Source organism: Aedes aegypti, chromosome 2 (genome assembly GCF_002204515.2).
Source record: "Aedes aegypti strain LVP_AGWG chromosome 2, AaegL5.0 Primary Assembly, whole genome shotgun sequence".
Classification (NCBI taxonomy): domain Eukaryota; kingdom Metazoa; phylum Arthropoda; class Insecta; order Diptera; family Culicidae; genus Aedes; species Aedes aegypti.
The window spans coordinates 364,111,480-364,131,091 of NC_035108.1; the positions used below are offsets into that span (position 1 = coordinate 364,111,480).

The following is a 19,612-nucleotide window of genomic DNA, read 5'->3' on the forward strand; positions in this document are numbered from 1 at the left end:
GTACTGGAAAAAGTTTGAGTAAGAAATCAAGTGCAGTGAATAAAAATAAACATTTTAAATCATTCGATAAAAATAAACTGAACAATTGTAACGAGATCCAGTAAAGTGAACAAAATAATCTTCAAATTGTGCGGAAAATCAGAATCGCGTGACACAAGAAAATCCCGCGGTGCAGTGAATTGAAAACGAAAATTAATTATCCACGGGCGAACCGGCAACTTGGAGCCGCCCCAACAAAGGGCAAACCGGCAACATGGAGCTGCCCCTACGAAGATGAGAACGTACAGTTAGAACAACATCAACAAGCAGCAGCAGTGACCGAGGTGCAACGATCGTGCCAGAGCCAGGAACATGGCGATGAGCAGAATTACCCGTAGGAAGACAACTATTGGTGAGCGTATCAAATCCGTAATTGATTACTAACATTAATTAATAATTTTCATATGTGAATTGTGCATTGTAAATCTACTTTTATAATTATATTGGAAAATAACAGAAGAATGAATATTCCCTATTAAGAAATAATATGTTATGATTTATATGGTGAACATAAATGAAAGTTTATGCCTTTATTAGTAAATTTCATTTGGTATTGATATTTTTCTTAACTATATGAATTATAATTAAAATTTTAAAATGAATGACATTGAATGGGAAGATTTTCTCAAATTTTTAAATGAAGTTGAAAAGGGTAATGGTCCAGAACCATTTGCACCTTTTGAAAGAAACACAACCCCCCGTACGTGGGAAGAATTGATAGCAAGAATTGAAAATTTGCCAGGAGACGATCCAATCACATGGTTGCCCCTGAGCGAAAAACCATAAAAGAAAAATTTTATTTTTTTTTTTATTATGCAATTAACCTTATGATCAACTTTAAAAGTTTTCAATGAGTGGAATTGAATTAGAAATACAAAATTTAATTGGAAAACTACATAATATTAAAACAAACTTAAAAAAATCTCCTTTTAGAAGATACCTTAAAAGTACTCTAAAGGATAAAATTCTTTTAACTAAAACCATATACAATAAAGTCGTACAAACTCTTTTGAAATATGAAGATGTTTTAGATAATAGACATGTTGATTTCTTTATAAAAGCAGCACGTCTTGATTATGATGAAATAATTTATATACTAGAAACAAAACTTAGGAAATATTCAAAACCAATATCATTAAAATCTCTTAGTTACGCAATAATATTCAGTATTAGACTGATCAAGATTTCAAAAAAAGTTAAAATGGCATTGAACATAAAAACAGCATCTGAATTAGCATCACTGATTCCCTCTTACGATGGAAATCCAGGAGGTGTAAAATCATTTATTGATGCTATCAGATTGGTGCAAACTATAGTGCCAGCAGATCAGCAAGCCCCTGCCATCCAGCTCATTTTGACTAGGTTGACTGGTAAGGCCAGAGATTTGTTTACTGGCGTTCCGGCTAATTACCAAGAAATTGTGGATAAAATTTCTGCTGACTGCACTGACAAAAGCAGTTCAGAATTAGCTCTCGCTAACTTGAAAAATATTAAACCAAAAAAAGGCCAAGAAACTTCTGGGTTTACCAAGGAAGTAGACATACTAGCAGATAAATTGAAACAAGCTTACATTAGAGAAGAAGTACCTAATGAAGTAGCAAAAAAATTAGCAAACAAGGCTGCCATTCAATCCTTGATTATCGCATCACAGAAGCAGGAAACAAAAATGCTTTTGAAAGTTGGAAAATTTGATTCGCTTTCTGAGGCATTGAATATCGTTGTGGAAAACGAGAATTTTAACAACGAACCATCTGTGTCAATGTTACAGATGAGAAAGAAATTTCCTCAAAATAAGCCAAGTTATCAATCAAATTATCAAAATCGCAACAATGGCAACAACTCTAGAGGTAATTTTAGAGGTTTCACACGTAATAATACGCGTCAAACCACACCAAATTTTCCTCAACAATCATCAAACAGATTTTTAAGATACAATTACCAAAATACCAATCATCAACATCCAAGACAACAAAACTGGAACCATTCCGGTAATAGACGATTATATCATATGAATGAGATAGATGGTTCAATGCTTTCCAGTCAATTTGCGCCAAACGGTGCATTGCCTCAACCGGTAAGTATGGTGCCAAGTAACATGATGCCACCGCAAAGGCAACACCAACAACCTCAACAAGTTCCAAATCATTTTTTAGGAACAACAGGTCTGTTCCCGTACTCACGATGAATCTGAACGCGTCCAATTTCATATCGGTCAATGTTCAGATGACAAACACTACAAACACATTCATAATAGATTGTGGAGCAGACATATCTATTTTCAAACGTAGCAAAATACACCCCAACTATCTAATAAATATAACGGAGAAGATCAAGTTAACAGGTATCACTGATGACACGGTTGAAACCATCGCGTCAGCAGAAACTGACCTATATTTTGAAGGAGGACTGTGCATCAAGCATAAATTCCACCTTGTAAATGATGAATTCCCTATTATGACAGACGGCATTTTAGGCCGCGATTTCTTAAGTTCCCATAGATGCATAATTGATTATGAGTCTTGGTTACTTAAGTTTAATGTAAATAATGAAGAAATAACTATACCAATTCAAGACAACTTAAACAATGGCTTTATCTTACCGAAAAGAAGTGAAGTCATTAGGCGAATTATAAATATTCCATATACATACGATATGGTTGTGCATTCACAGGAAATATTGCCAGGCGTTTTCTGTGGAAATACTATCATATCATCTAATAACCCTTATGTTAAATTTATCAACACTACAGAAAATCCTGTACATATATTGTATTCACGATTCCAACCTATAATGGAACCACTCTATAATTACCATATAATGAAAATTAATAGTAGTATTAAAAATAAGAAGAATCGTCAGCAAGACATTCTGAATCAAATTAAAACTATTGGAATACCTTTAGATGCAGTAAAAGGTTTACAGAACCTCATTGCAGAATATCACGACATTTTTAGTTTACCTGATGATGTTTTAACCTTTAACAATTTTTATACTCAGGAAATTCCTCTGCAGGACAACTGTCCGATATATATTCCGAATTACAAAAACTTACATGCCCAAACCAATGAAATTCAGAAACAAGTGGATAAGATGCTGGGTGAAAACATTATCGAACACTCAGTATCCCCATATAATTCTCCAATTTTGTTGGTACCGAAAAAATCGGATACTAATGACAAGAAATGGCGTTTAGTTGTCGATTTTCGACAGCTTAACAAAAAAATCCTTGCTGATAAATTTCCTCTCCCCAGGATTGATACTATTTTGGATCAATTGGGAAGAGCTAAATATTTTTCCACGTTGGACTTGATGTCTGGTTTTCATCAAATCCCACTAGATGAGAACTCAAGAAAATTCACAGCGTTTTCAACACAGTCTGGACATTATCATTTTACGCGTTTACCATTTGGATTAAATATAAGTCCAAATAGTTTCCAGCGTATGATGACAATCGCCATGGCTGGATTGACACCCGAATTAGCTTTTATTTATATTGATGACATCATTGTGATTGGTTGTTCAGTAAACCACCATCTAATGAATCTTACACAAGTTTTTGACAGATTGAGACACTATAATTTAAAACTCAATCTAAGTAAATGTAAATTTTTTCAATCAGAAGTGACTTATCTAGGTCACAAAATAACTGATAAAGGAATATTACCTGATCCTTCTAAATTTGATACAATTAAAAATTATCCAGTTCCATCCAATGCGGATGATGTTAGACGATTTGTAGCTTTCTGCAATTACTACAGGAAATTTGTTCCAAACTTTGCAAAAATTGCTAGTCCTTTGAATAATTTACTTAAGAAAAATTCAAAATTTATGTGGACGGATGAATGTCAATATTCATTCGAATCATTACGCAATTATTTAATGTCACCAATGATTCTTCAATATCCTGATTTTAATAAACAATTTATTTTGACGACAGATGCTTCAGACATTGCTTGTGGAGCAGTACTGTCTCAACAATTTGAAAATAGCGAGCTACCGATAGCTTTCGCAAGTAAAACCTTTACGAAAGGAGAAAAAAATAAACCAGTAATTTTGAAAGAGTTAACAGCGATACATTGGGCTATTAACTACTTTAAACCTTATTTGTATGGAAAAAAGTTCGTCGTAAGAACAGACCATAGACCGCTAGTATTCCTGTTTGGAATGAAAAATCCAAACTCGAAACTCACAAATATGCGTTTAGACTTAGAAGAATTTGACTTTGTCGTAGAATACATACAAGGCAAAGCTAATGTAATCGCAGACGCACTGTCACGTATTGTCACAACGTCTGAAGAATTGAAAAATATAAATATTTTGAAGGTTAATACAAGAGCAATGACCCGAGAACAAAATCAAACTACAACACCCGCAGAAACACCAAAGGTTACTGTTAGTAAAGAGCCTGATCACCTCTCTACTTACGTAACTGAAAATCCAAGCATTACCAACAAATTGCATAAGTTAAGAATTAGTTATGATAACAATGTTCTTGAAATGATAATTTTTTCAAAGAACAGTAAAAAACATGTTGCATCAGTGCAACAACGGTTTATAACAAACGGAAGTCAAACACTTGAGTTTGCTCTTCTGAAATTAGAGAAATTATTACTTACGATGAAAATTAAAAAGATTGCTTTATCTTCGGATAATGAACTTTTCAAGTTATGGCCTATAAATATTTTCAAAAAAATAACAAATGAAAAAGTTAGACACGTGCAAATAATAATTTACAATCCGCCAAAATTCATAACGGATAAAAATGAAATACATGAAATAATTAGAATTAACCATGAGACCCCATTAGGAGGTCATATTGGACAACATAGACTTTATCTCAAGATAAGAGAAAAATATAAATGGAAGGATATGAAAGGTTGCATATCACAGTTCGTAAAATCCTGTGAATTATGTAAAAAAAATAAAATTACTAAACATACTAAAGAAAATATGATAGTTACCACAACACCTTCCAGACCATTTGAAGTGATTTCAATTGATACAGTTGGACCACTTCCATTAAGTAATAACAAAAATAGATACATAGTTACAATCCAATGTGATTTAACGAAGTATGTTGTTTTAATACCAACGGCAAGCAAAGAAGCTAATGTCATTGCCAAGGCATTAGTCGATCATTTCATATTAGTGTACGGAAATTTCCTTGAATTGAGGTCAGATCAAGGAACCGAATTTAAAAATCAAACCTTAGAACAAATTTGCAAAATTTTGGAAATTAAACAAAACTTTTCAACGGCTTATCATCCCCAAACTATTGGTTCATTAGAGAGAAATCACAGATGTTTGAATGAATATCTGAGATCTTTTACAAATGAACACCATACAGATTGGGATGATTGGTTAAAATTTTACAGTTTTTCCTATAACACCACTCCACATTCAGATCATCAATTTACACCATTTGAATTAGTTTTTGGCAGAAAAGCTCAACTACCCAACGAAATATACGAAAAAGGCATAGAACCACTTTATAATTACGAGGACTATTATCATGAACTTAAATTTAAAATTCAGAAATCAAATGAAATCGCTAGAAGAAAATTAATTGATCAAAAATTAATACGAACAAATCAAGCAAATCAAAATATCAACCCAATAAATCTAAATATTGGAGATTTAGTATATTTAACCGTAGAAAACAGAAAAAAACTTGATTCATTTTATTCAGGACCTTATAAAATAGTCGAAATCAATGACCCAAATTGTAAAATTAATCACTATTTGACACAAAATAATGAGAATATTACAGTTCACAAAAATCGACTTATTAAAGCATAAAAATAAAAAAAAAAAAAAAAAACACAAAGTTTTGATTTAATTATTGTATCGATAACTAACAATAAATTTTAATACAAAAGAGATCCACCGAGCCTAACACCCATAAAAAAGAGAATAAAACACAAAAAAAAAATGACAATCAAATGGGGTAGGTAAAATTTCTTAGAATAACACTAAGAAGCTTGAAATTCGATAGGATCAAATAAGTATATTTTTTATGTAAACGGTATTTGGAGCATAGCTATACACGAGTAATTTTTCTTCGATACATTACTCTCCCGAAGGGTGGAGGTGTAGCATGATAGACTTGCATTACAAAGTTAATATTCAAAAAACATAAATAATTCATCTCAAGCATTAGAACATGTTCATGTTCCGATGTTCATAAAGAATATCAAATTACAGAACGTTTCATAGCTCTCACAAATCCTTAAGAGTGTGAAAAGCATAAAACAGTAAAACTAAATTTCACATCAACTGAAATGCTGAACCTTCCCACGATCATAAAAACCTTACTTCACAATTCCCAAGCATTCATATCATGCTAACATTCAAACCAAATTATTGCCAACCTTTTCCAAATTACAACTCAGGCAATGACCCATGTCATTGTCACTACACTCTGACGCCAACGATCATTCCAGACAATCGATATATGCAATAGCGTAATTCGATCTCCTTGCCTACGCCAAGTGCATCGTTCTCACGATGCAAGAGGCCAATGGTTATATTTCTTTTCGCTTATAATGCATAGTGCTAAATTCTGATTGGCTTATATTTACATACCAAAAGTTAACTCCAAGTACCGCCTCTTTTAGAACACTTTTAGAACATAAGCAATTCAATGATTGTAAGACTTCTTGTAAGTAAAAAATGATTCTAAATAAACATAATCTTGTAGACAACGGAACAATCAACAAGTCTAAAAATTAATACGGTAAAATTAATACGGTAAACTTACTGTATATGAAAATGACCTCAGAATGTGTGTGTATTTACTGCCATTCTTGAAATGGGTCGTTGGAATTTCAGTAGAGTTATCACCTTTCATCTCCTGGGCTAAAATTGTCTGCAGATATGAAGATATCGAAGGGTATCAATAAATACATGCGTACAATTTTCTTCCATAAAAGCACTGCCGGTCAGTGGGAGGTGGATTGTATACACACACACACACACACACACACACACACCACGATGCATCATTTATTTTGTCATGATCACTAGATTTCAGTCCTTGAGGGTAACCAATATATTTGGGACCCCTATATATTTTAGACCCCCGGGGCCATTTTCCTGCAAATTTCCCAGTTTAAATCGAAATACCAACTCAATTCACATGCCATTTGGAAAGATAGGACTATTCCGCACTTGCATCAACCGTTTGTACATAGAAAATGTGTTTATTTGATCTGAAATTAATTTTATTTACTCGGTTCATCTATGCAACCGTTACAATACGTTACACACAGAAAATGAAGCCGTCAGAAATTTTTCAAATGTAAACAAATGTAGAATTTCTTCGGTTTTCCTTTGCAATCGATTGAATAGACTATGGGCAAGCATATTATACAATCAGTATCGGGGACATTGTCGCCAATCGATAAAGAATGCCGGGTGTCCAAAATATATACTTTGAGGGTCCAAAATGTATTGATGTGTCCAAAATAATGAAAACAGTGCTTCACAATTCAAATATTCACGACGTGTTTTGGACCCTACATGACCGTATGGGCATTTTTATATCGTAGAGGAAGTTTTGCTCTACATTTTGACATGTTCTTTGAGTAGATGAAAAAAACGAATTTAGTACTATACCATTTAATTCCACTAGAGTTTGTATCCTTTGACAGATACGCGTATTTCGACCTCAACTGTAAGGCCGTCTTCAGTGTCGTGTACTAGACTCGACTAGGTATTCTACTAAACAGCTCGAAGATTTATTATCATCATGTTCTTTGACTTGGTTACGCTGTGCAATTAATCAATTGGGACAAAAACCTAAAATCACTTCCTTACACGGAATAAAAATCCGTTGCCGAATTCATGAACAAAAAGTCATGAATTTATTTTTTTTCACTATTATGCAACAATTCGAATGCTCAGAGCGTTACAAAAATTCAACTGTCACTTTCTTCACCTTAGTCAACGTGTCTCATGGCGATCGGTGATGTTTTCTAGTGAAATTATAAAAACTGTTTTGCTTTTGAAAAGTTTAAATTATTCGGAACCTTGTCATTATATCGATGACATTCTTGGCGAAAATGCCGTGAGTTCCTACATTCATTGTTTCACGACACAATAAATCTGTCGGAGCAGTTGGATGTTCCATAATGTACTTACTGTTAGCTGTTAGAAGATTAGTATTGTTAGTAGATCATTAATTTAAACCTATGAATTTAAATCCTAAAGTGAACGTAAACTTAACATTAGCATGCAATATGTACCACCCTAGCTAATCTGTTATAAACCCAATACGAGTACACTAAATATTACGAATTTACGAACTACACACAACATACATACACAGAAAACGAAGTTCAAACAGGATTCGGTAAAATGTACGAAATCAAATCTGAATTAGTATCCAATCGAAAGTCAAATAAAAAGGTTGCAAGTTATCGCGCGTGAAGTTACTAAAAACTATAGTGTAATTTATTGGGAAATATAAAGTGTTTGGAACACCGGAATAAGCAATGGAGTTATTGGAGTGAAGGAAAGTGACGGGATCAAGGAGTGTTCAAGGAGGGATCAAGGAGTGTTAGAAGTGGAAGGATTCTAAGGATTGAAGTTATTGGATTGGAAAAGAAAAACGGACGATTTAAAACACAACGTAGAGATCTGTGGAATTCGGTACTGAAGCTAAAACTCAACCCACGAACCTACATTCCCCAACATTTGGTGCCGTGACCAGGATCGGCGGTTGAGTTGGAAGTGTCATTGGCCGTGAGGACGATTGGGTCATTGTTGGATGGAATTTGGACGGAACGGAACCATTTTTGCTAAAGTTTTGTGAGCGGAAATATTTCAACAATTGTGAAGTCGGTCTCTCTCATCGATATCACCAAACGGATTCGCTAGCAAGACTCACGGTGGGATACTTTCTGAAAATATAATTCAAGGCCTAATTGAAGTAGGCCACAGGTGAGTGGCGCTCCTTTTCCTTAAAATCCATTGAGTGGTGCTACCGAGATTCTCTCTCTCCTTTCCTGCGAGGTACGCGATCGTTGTATCCACGTCTTGCTACGACGGCTGCGAGGTGCTTAGTGAAGTTGGTTCGACAATCACCACGCACGGTGGATAAACAACATTACCGTTGCGGACTGGATCGTCGTATGCAAAGTAAGGCTAGCGCGATAGTGTCTGCAGTAGATAGAGCCGGGTTTGGATTGATCGGCGATCGATTGCAGTGCATATATTGCAACGTCGGTTGGATTCGGTTGGACTCGTTGTTGGAGCACGTGACTGGTCGGATTACTAGTACTACGAGGGACTACGAGGAACGGTATACATCCATGCCGTTGTTTACATCTAGATCCTGAAGTACACAACATACAAGGCCTATTGTCGACAGGCCTCAGGTGAGTGCCTGTCCAAGTATATACTCTTATCGTTGTGGTGCTTCTGGTTCTTTTTCACCCTTTCATGTGCTTACTGGGACATTCGTCAATTGAGCTACACACTCCGAAAAAATCATGTGATTTTACGTCTTTTGGATGCACATAAAAGAAGCGAGCGAATTTATGTCACATTTCAAATACCATAGCGTCTGATTCGGGAAATGCCGATCACAGCGCCATCATTTTCGCGTCAATAAACGTGTAAAATTACATTTTTTGTTCAATACATCTTCAAGGACACATTTTTCTGTCGTTTTATCATTTACATCATGTGTCATTCAGTCATACTATGAATTACGTTCACAGTAATTTCCATTATTTTTAAGAGTGTATCGGTGTATTGGATTGTTTACGTCTGGCTCGATCTTGGACGAGATTGCGCTGCGCTGACCAGTGGATAGGAGAAACTGGATTTCGTGAATAGCAAACGGTCATGCAGCAACTGCTTCAAGTCTGGTCATTGGGTACGAGATTGTAATTCCAAATTCAACTGCAGAACGTGTGACAAAAAGCACAACTCCCTCATTCATCCTGGCTTTCAAGCAAGCAGTGGAGGTAGCAGCAGCGGTAAAGATAATGATTTCAATAGTTCGGCAAACGATGCAAAAAGACAGGATGCAGCTAGATCGCATGTCGCAGCAGAGATGGTGAAGGAAAATCAAGAAGAAGCAATAGAAAGTTCTTCTGCTGGATCCTACAGCATTGGAACGAAGCAGGGAGGTTTCAGTTCCAGTGTATTCTTGTCTACAGTTGTAGTATCGATACGCGATCAGCATGGTGGCAAGCAGCTAGCTCGTACCCTGCTGGATAGCGGCTCACAGGTGAACGTGATGAGCGAGCGGCTCTGTCAAGCATTGAAACTGAAGCGGAGAACAATATGTGTCCCCATAACGGGAGTTGGACAGTCGGAATCAACAGCAAGGCATGCAGTTAGCACAACGGTTAGTTCCCTAATAACGGAGTTTTCGGTCGGATTGGATTTCTTGGTTCTTCAACGTGTGACTGCTGAGCTGCCCTCAACAACGGTACCAGTTTCCCACTGGAAAATCCCAGATAAGCTTCAGCTAGCAGATCCGCAATTCAATGTCAGCGGTCGCATCGATCTGCTGCTTGGGGCTGAACATTTCTTCCGTTTCATATACGAGAGGGAGATGAAGCGAGTTGTTTTGGGCCGGAATTACCAGTACTCGTGGATTCGGTATTCGGATGGATCGTAGCCGGCAGAGACGCTAGTCTACAGCAAGAGAAATCGGTTCGTTGTTGTACGGCAACTGCCATCGGACACCTCGAGGAATTACTCGAAAGGTTTTGGAGAGTGGAGAGCTGTGACGAGCAACCGGCTTGGTCCAAGGAAGAACAGGACTGTGAGGAAGATTTCAGGCATACGCATTCAAGATCAGAGGCAGATCAACCGAAGGCATTCTACTTGCCGCACCACGCGGTATTGAAGGAATCGAGCACAACAACCAAGATGCGCGTTGTTTTTGATGCGTCGGCGCAAATGGATAGCGGATACTCACTCAACGATATTCTTTTAAAAGGACCCGTTATTCAGGACGATCTTCTGAATCTACTAGTTCGATTTCGTAAACACGAAGTGGCGCTTGTAGGAGATGTGGAGAAAATGTACAGGCAGGTTTTTCAGGATATCAATGACCCTCTTCGTCTCCGAATATTTTTCCGCTTCTCCAAGGAGGAACCAATCAATGTCTACGAACTGCTAACGGTGACGTACGGGCTGAAACCATCATCATTTTTAGCAACACGCGCTCTCAAACAGCTTGCTATCGACGAAGGATCCATGGATTCTCCAGCAAAAAGCGCTTTAGAAGAAGATTTTACGTGGACGACTATATTGGAGGAGCAGCTAGCGTTGAGGATGCCGTCATTATTCGTGAAGAGTTAACGTCGTTGATGGCAAAGGGAGGATTTCCCATACGGAAATGGTGTTCTAATCGCCCCGAAGTATTGGCTGGTATCCCCGTGGATCAGTTGGGAACCTGTTCACGGCACCACAAATGTTGGGGAATGTAGGTTCGTGGGTTGAGTTTTAGCTTCAGTACCGAATTCCACAGATCCCTACGTTGTGTTTTAAATCGTCCGTTTTTCTTTTCCAATCCAATAACTTCAATCCTTAGAATCCTTCCACTTCTAACACTCCTTGATCCCGTCACTAATCCTTCCAAAGTCCTTTCCTTCACTCCAATAACTCCATTGCTTATTCCGGTGTTCCAAACACCTTATATTTCCCAATAAATTACACTATAGTTTTTAGTAACTTCACGCGCGATAACTTGCAACCTTTTTATTTGACTTTCGATTGGATACTAATTCAGATTTGCTTTCGTACATTTTACCGAATCCTGTTACAACTTAGTTTTCTGTGTATGTATGTTGTGTGTAGTTCGTAAATTCGTAATATTCAGTGTACTCGTATTGGGTTTATAACAGTTTAGCTAGTGTGGTACGTATTGCATGCTAATGTTAAGTTTACGTTCACTTTAGGATTTAAATTCATAGGTTTAAATTAATGATCTACTAACAATACTAATCTTCTAACAGCTAACACTTACTTCATCCTGACTATGCAGAACCGGGCAATGTTTGGCTTCGAGCGTAGATTTTGCTTGACAAGCTCATCGGCGATTATAACTGTTCGGAAGTGATGCATTCCCCACGTCCTATAACAGAGCAGTTTCACAAAAGTTTTTCGATAGCCGGATGTTCCAGTTCCACTTTCCACATCCGCAAAGTCGTTAAGGAGTGTTCCATCACTCATGCAATCCACCAGCCCAGGGACTATTTGCTCGAAACAACATTTTGCGTACCAACCTAACTTGTGATATATTGGCTTTTCAGTCTTGACAAAATTAAAAACTGTTATTTTATTTTGTCCAACGTTTCGGTCCGTTTGGGACTTTCCTCAGGGACTCAATTGTTACAGTTCTTTCGTCCAGTGTGGTTCGGTAGAACCTGTAACTGTCTGGTGGATCAATTTTTCCCGCACGACCTCAGCCAGTTTACGATGCTTTTTCGGTGGGAAAATCGAACTTAAAGCTGCGCACCGGAATTTAGTACCTGATCCAATATCGATCACCATTGCTTTTGGAAAAAGCATTAGTATATTTTTTAGTCAAGGAAGGATTCTCTCATCGTAGGCCGTGGTTTTCATACATACTCTACTGGGTTGAGAATATTCCGTATGGCAGAATCAACAAGATAAATGCTCAACGTCTGGCTGCCATTCAACATTTAGGGGCAGCAGAACCAATTCGATGTACAGAACAAACCAAATTTGAACTTCCCAGTCCTTTAAAATGAATGTTCGGTGTAGCTAATACAAAAAAACATATTGGGTGTCAATAAATTGCTTCAGGGGGTGCGATAAAACACATTGCCGCCACCATTCCGCGACATTTCGATATGTTAGGGAGTTAAATGCTTGTTACCCAGGTGGATTGCATTCAAACTGATTGTATATTCTGACATCGTTGCGCGACTATTGGGTTTTAGTTGAGGATTTTTTTTATCAAACTAGCAGCTGTAGAAGGATTTAGAACTATGTTATGCGAGAATTTTTCAAAAAAGTATCATACTTGAAAATATTTTATTGGAGCAGTACACAGAAAAAAATCCGTTCTCGTATCCGTGAACAGCAGACGTGAACTCGTCAACAAGCAAAAATACACCGTGAACTAGATCATGTATCTGTGACCAATGATGGTAGTTCACGGTGTATTTTTGGCAGTTCACGTTTTCCAGAACGCTTTTTGAGCGTGTAGCAACATGACTTTATTTTGTAAATTCACTTTGTAGCCATGCTTAATTCAGGTGTACCCACTTGTTCATCTCGAATTAACTTTCTGAATATACCTTCATGGAGTTTACTAGTTTAATTAAACTGCCCATCTGTTGATCCACTTCCATCCTTTATCCCAATTGATCCACAGCTTCCGAGCAAAAAAAATCATCGCAACGCTAACAACTCCGCTTCTTTATCCCCAACAGGACAATCACGCACCATGTTCGGAACGCTCGCTTCGGCTCCGTCGGACCTCGGCGCCATTCCGTGCGCCATCTCGTGGCTCTACAAGGGAATTAATGAGAAACGTCAGAAATCAGGCGCGAGATTCTCGGTCCGTGTCAGTGCCCTAGGCGTGAACGCGACCAAACCAGGCTCGTCGTCGAGGGATTTACTCGCCGGCCATGCGACAGGTAATTAATCACATCTCTCGAACTCCTACTCCGCGGACCTTCGGGTGGGGGAAACAGCAGCGCATTTACTTCGCGACTAATTTACAGTTGTCGATTTGCCATTCCGTTCATTTGGTAAGGGTATGCGATATGCTTTTTTCCATGTCGATACAAAACGAAGAAATAAATGAAAAGGTTTCATTAAACTCGATACCAAATCCAAAGGTGCTAATCCTTGCGTGAAGTAGGTGTTACTAATGGCAGCAAAGATCTCTGTATTGTAGTTAATTTAGAGAATTACGTACTTTGTTCTTACAATGGCAGATTTTTTTTAAATATTTTTGTTGACATTATAACTCAAAATTTGGATGAATTATTTTCAATTTGAAGAAGCGAAATTGGAAATCACTTAGATTTGTAGAATTCTGCGTTTTGCGTTTCGAACGCTATTTGACGGAATACCCATTTGCAATAAGTTCCGGTTTGGTTCGACGGAAGCTCCAGTCAGAGAATGGTGAAACCATACGCTTCATAACCCATTTATTATAACTTTATAAATGTCACGATGTTGCACCACACTTCCACTGCCGCTGGCTCTTTAGGGGTGAACGACTCCCATCACTGTACCAAACTAACAGTTCATGCCAAACTCCGTCCTCGGTTCAACACTCAAGGCAACAAATGCGTTCGGTTAACTTTTTGCTCATATGGCATACTCGATGTCTACACGTGCGGCAACAGCTCTGGACATCATACTTTCCATACGGTAGCTGTCGGTGGTGGTGGAAATGAGGTTGACAATTTGCTCGGCAACATGTTATACATTTATTATCGTTTGTTCAAATCGGGTCCGGATTTGGTCTACCCCAACCCCAACCTCAACCACAGTTTGCAGCCGAAAGAGCCAGCAGCATCAGAAGCCATAACCAAAGCATCACAAATGTATGGAAGTTAATTTATTCATCATATATTGATACAGCTAGCGAGTGGAGATGGGTGACTAAAGCGTTCATGATAGGGTTAGAACAAGCAGAGGTGACAAGTCAATGTGGGGCGAAACCCAGGGAATTGAAAGCTTACGTATGTACCGGCACTACAAACGACGCACAATGGCATCACGCTTCAGGACCATATCCCGCAGGAACTGGAAAATTCATACAGGAAACGGAACGCTTAAGCTTATTTATTAATTGATTGAAGCAGCTTTCGGTGTTAATTTTAATTGATTTAAGATTTTCGACGAGATAATGCCATTAGCTGGTGCGGTCATCGATGCCTGGCTTGATGATAGAAAATTAGATTCGGTGTCATTGCAGTTATCATTAGAAAATTAGACAATACGGTCATTAGTGCTCGAAGGCTGGGGTTGGTATTGCGGGAAAAGGAGATAACTTCAGCAGTGTGTAAACTCAATTTCCTCATCATTGATGTATTTTGTGCGAGAGTTATCAACCACGCAACTCGGCGGGCATGAAACCATTGATTCATTACCTCGTATTTGAACAGTTTTCTCGCACAAAGTCATGATTTCGTGTTAGTCTGGTAACGGGTGTTCAATAAAAAATGATAATTTTTTCTGCCATATAGGGTAGGTGTTCCAGTTATGGACATAGTGGTTCCCTATTTCGCCTTACGCGATTACTTTAATGTCTTATAATTTTGAAATTTTGTTTGTGTTGTAGTAGTTAAATTTAAGATATGTCTTGATGTTAAAACATTCAAAAAGATTTAAAATGTGAAATTTAACATAATTTCACATATGTCCAAATAGGGAATCACTATGGCCATAACTGGTACACTTTCCCTAGTAAAAAACTTATTTTAACGAATTCTGTTTGTTTATATAAAAAACAACAATTCTGTTTGTTTATATAACAAATCCTCAAAGGATTACGGAGAAGGGGTCCTGATTAGCTGTACGATGTAACTTAGTCGCGATGCTCTCACAAGAGCGCTAGATGATACTGACGTCCATCTTCCCGATATAATTTCGGATTCTCATTGTCAAACGCTTCATATCCTTAGCCCGCCAATTATTTTTGTACTTGGGCACTGAGGAAGCTTTAATGGGACGGCACTTTACTAGTTTTTGACAGGTTTTATGACTGAATCAGTTTTGACGGCTTTAGCGTGATTGAGCTATTGTGAGTGAAGCGTGAGATCTCTAATGAGCATACTCTCGCAAGAGAGCTTATTGATTGAGATTTCAGTGTGAGTCTATCAATACCGAACTTCAGAAACAAGCTGAAACTACCGACGTAAAATTAAGTTTTCATATTAAAAACACGATAGGGAAAAATATGTGTAATTTTCAGAAGATATCTCAAAGCGCAATGAAAATCATTTGAATTGGCAACACTGCTGTGATGAAATCGAATTTATTTTCCATGCATTATTTCCGCAATATGTTATGCAGTGAATGCCGATCAAAATATTTGGAGAAAAACGTTTGCAAATTTCTGTGGATCAGTATATATTTGTACATGTTTTTAAAAGTATGAGGTTTTTCAATTAAACTACCATAAAGAGTAAATTTTATACTTGAGAGTACGGTTAAAGCTCACGATTTAGCTCTCTATTATACAAATATAGTTTTTTTAGTAATGTAAACCAATTTGAACATGCTTTGTAGTTTACTTTTTGCTGGAAATAAAAGAATAGTTTTCATCGAATTTTGCCATAAATGGTTAAATTATTAGAGTGAGTAGTGTCAGAGATTGGTGGGATAATCTTTGTAGTTTTAAAGCTCTACTTTAAGTAGTATAGGACATCAGCATACAATTTGTTCATAAAAATGATGATTTATGCTATGCAAAAAATGATGTTAAACTTTGAAAAACAGCTTTCCTTAGAGGAAAATCATTGAGTTGGATCGATTCTATGACAATTTCCGGAAAACCATTTCCCGGAATGCCGTTTCCCGGAATCCATTTCCCGGAATGCACCAATAATAAACTTTCGCGGATTTTGTTTTGCGATAGAACTGCCAGAACTGAAGGGCTTACAAGAACCCTACACGAAGCGAACTGGACTATCAAAATTCATACCTATTTTTCTTATGAAAGATGAAAGCGCCCAAGGTCTTTGACTCGAATTTTTGTTCTCAAATCTTGTTTTGGGGTTGGCAAATTCTTCTATTTTCGAGGGTATAGAATTTCTTCGTCAATTGGCGAAAAATATTATCAGTTGATTACTGTGGGAGAACTAATATGCACATGGAATCGATAAGCAGACAGAACGTCCCAGTTAGAACGTCATGTCAGAAAAAAAAGAAGAAGATGATATTAATTAAAAACCCACATAACAGGATACAGTTTATGCTAATATCTCATTCCAAAGGTGGAGAATGAGTTGTGGGAAGCATCACAAACCTTACTAAATTGACAAGGATAATATGTCTAGTTTTAGCATGAAATAATTTGTGTATAAATCAATGACTCAACAGAATAACCTCAGTTTGAAAGAAGGAAAAATTTATGATGTTCAATATTAGAAGCCTTCTCGCCAAACATTTTTCTGTCGGTATATTTCGGAAGAACGACAATTGTTCAAAAGAAGGGTGATTATCTATGCAAATGGCAGTAGCTATAATTGGAATTCATGTTGATGTATTTGTTTATCAGTCTGAACATTGCCATTTGTTTTCATGACACAACTTAAAAGAACAGCCTATGTATGAAAGAAGGGTTCCGGGTCATTTGGCCGAATGCCGTTCGGCTGAATGCCGTTTGGCCGAACGCTATTTGGACGAAAGGGTCATTTGGCCGAATGCCATTTGGCCGAAATTGAAAACAATAATGAACTACAGTTAGCATACATTTGTAATGAATTTCCAAGAACAGTTTATTCCGAAAGAAGCATAAATCATCATTGATATACAGCTCTTTAGTGTTAGTTCAAGGAATAGTCAATGTAAGCAATTTTTCTCTTCTTTGCTAGCAGTAATAGCTGCCAGCATAGGTTTTCGCATTGCGTTTGTAGTCAGCTTTTGACTGTTACTAACTGTGGGCTTCGTAGCCGTGCGGTTAGCGGCGTCAGTCGTTTAGGCGTATCGTGCTACGGAGTGTGGGTTCGATTCCCGCCCCAGTCGGAGAAAACTTTTCGTCAAACGAAAAATTCTTCACTGGTCCACTGGTCGTTTCGTATGTCCGTTGTCTAATGTTAGTTATGTTCAGTCTGTGCAGCCTATGGCTGAAGACGGTGTGAATTGTCTTTCTGAAACGGATTACGACTTATTCGTCTTTCTGCATCGATTTGCTTCAATCCTTCTGATAGTACTTAGTAAACTAAATAATTTCTAGCAACCACAAGTTTAGCTTCTTCTTTTCACAACGGAGAAACAGTTAGCCTCTTTAACGTAAGTGTTCAGCGAGTCGTTCGGTATAATTTTTATTAGGATTATAAACTTATTAAAAGCCTTAGTTCTATTAACTTTGAAAATTATTAAAATATGAAAGAACAGCCTATGATCAAAAGAAGGAAAAATCTCTTATGAAAATTTAAGCTAGTGTAATGCAAACAATTATTATATCAGTATAACTATAAATGATTAAAAGAAGGGAAAATTCCCATTTAAAATATAAGCTAAATTATCGCCAATAGTAATGAAACCAGTAAAAGTTGAAAGAATAGCCTATGTTTAAAAGAAGGGAAAAATTCTTATGAAACTATCAAAAACTATGCAAACCCGAGCACACCATTGGTAGCCCAGAGACGAACCAACCATAAACTTAGAGTCTTGACGCGAGTTCACAACTTCGTCCTGAATGAACGGATAGTTTTATGTATTCTCTTGGAGCTCATATATAGCGATCCACCATATCATATAAATTGATAAGTTGACTAGTAGATCAGGGCAACACTTATAAATCCTACACATAAGCGTTAAAAATATTAAATGTTTTTTTTGTTCTTTGTTCGGCCAAACGGCATTCGACCAAACGACCTATTCGGCCAAATGGCCAGACAGCGAAAGAAGGACAATTGTCCAATGAAAATATAAATAGTATGAACAATAACTCTACCAGAACAACACGAAAATAGATCGGCCGAAAAGTTCTTCGCAGACTGTACATTAGACTGATGCAAATTTTGAAATTTTTGCTCCCCTATGCTTAAACGGTGTCAATTATGATAAAAATCTTTCTCCCTAAATTTGAAGTGATTTGGAAGAAATTTGGTTGTGCACACGCCATTTGAAGTTTATATGGAAATTACTATGAAAAAGACAAAGCTTTTGTGTTCAGTTCTTTAACTGCTCGAAATAATAATCTATGGAAAAGTGAACAAACCCTTCTCATGTGAAATCTTCCCAGCTACAAATTTGCCGAAGACCACATTTTGATGGGACGTAAGGATAATTTGTTATTATTGATTCCAAAGTGTAGATCATGCTGAGATGATCATTCAATTACTTTCAGAGCAACACTGCTTTTTGGCTGTAGAACATAGTAGCCTGGATTACTTTGATCTATTCTACCCGCCAGGAGCACCACTGTTGCCTGCCGGGCAGTTGGTTGAGCATGCAAAATGCATACCCAGTTTATGATGATGAATAGCAATTTATCCTGACGTCCAATCAAAATGTGGTCTTCGGCAAAGTTGTAGCTGAAAAGATTTCACATGAGAAGATTGTGTTCACTTTTTCATAAAACATCATGACGAAGAGATTTAGGGCTGAACACAAAAGGATGACGTTTTCCATAGTAATCTCCATATAAACTTCAAATGGCCTGTGCACAGTCAAATTTATTCCGATTCATTTCAAACTTTGGGAGGGTGCTATTTACCATAATATAAGTCGTTTAAGCATAGGGGAGCAAAAATTTCAAAATTTGCATCACTCTACTGTACATAATATCATAGTAGAGGTTTAAAATTCAATGAGATTATTCAGTCTTATAGTAAGTCTACAGTTGTAAGGGATTTGAGATCTAGAAAATTTTGTCTATATGATATAT

General features: G+C 37.1%; 1 protein-coding gene across 2 annotated transcripts in view; it reads left to right on the forward strand.

The window, feature by feature from the left end:
• The window catches only part of LOC5578647 (kinesin-like protein CG14535), a 562,809-nt gene that overhangs the window by 482,678 nt on the left and 60,519 nt on the right, over nt 1-19,612 (forward strand). For both annotated transcript variants that reach the window (XM_021846519.1, XM_021846520.1), the window contains exon 10: nt 13,467-13,673. In XM_021846519.1, the coding sequence (XP_021702211.1) occupies nt 13,467-13,673 (207 nt within the window). The remainder of the gene's footprint in view (nt 1-13,466; nt 13,674-19,612) is intronic.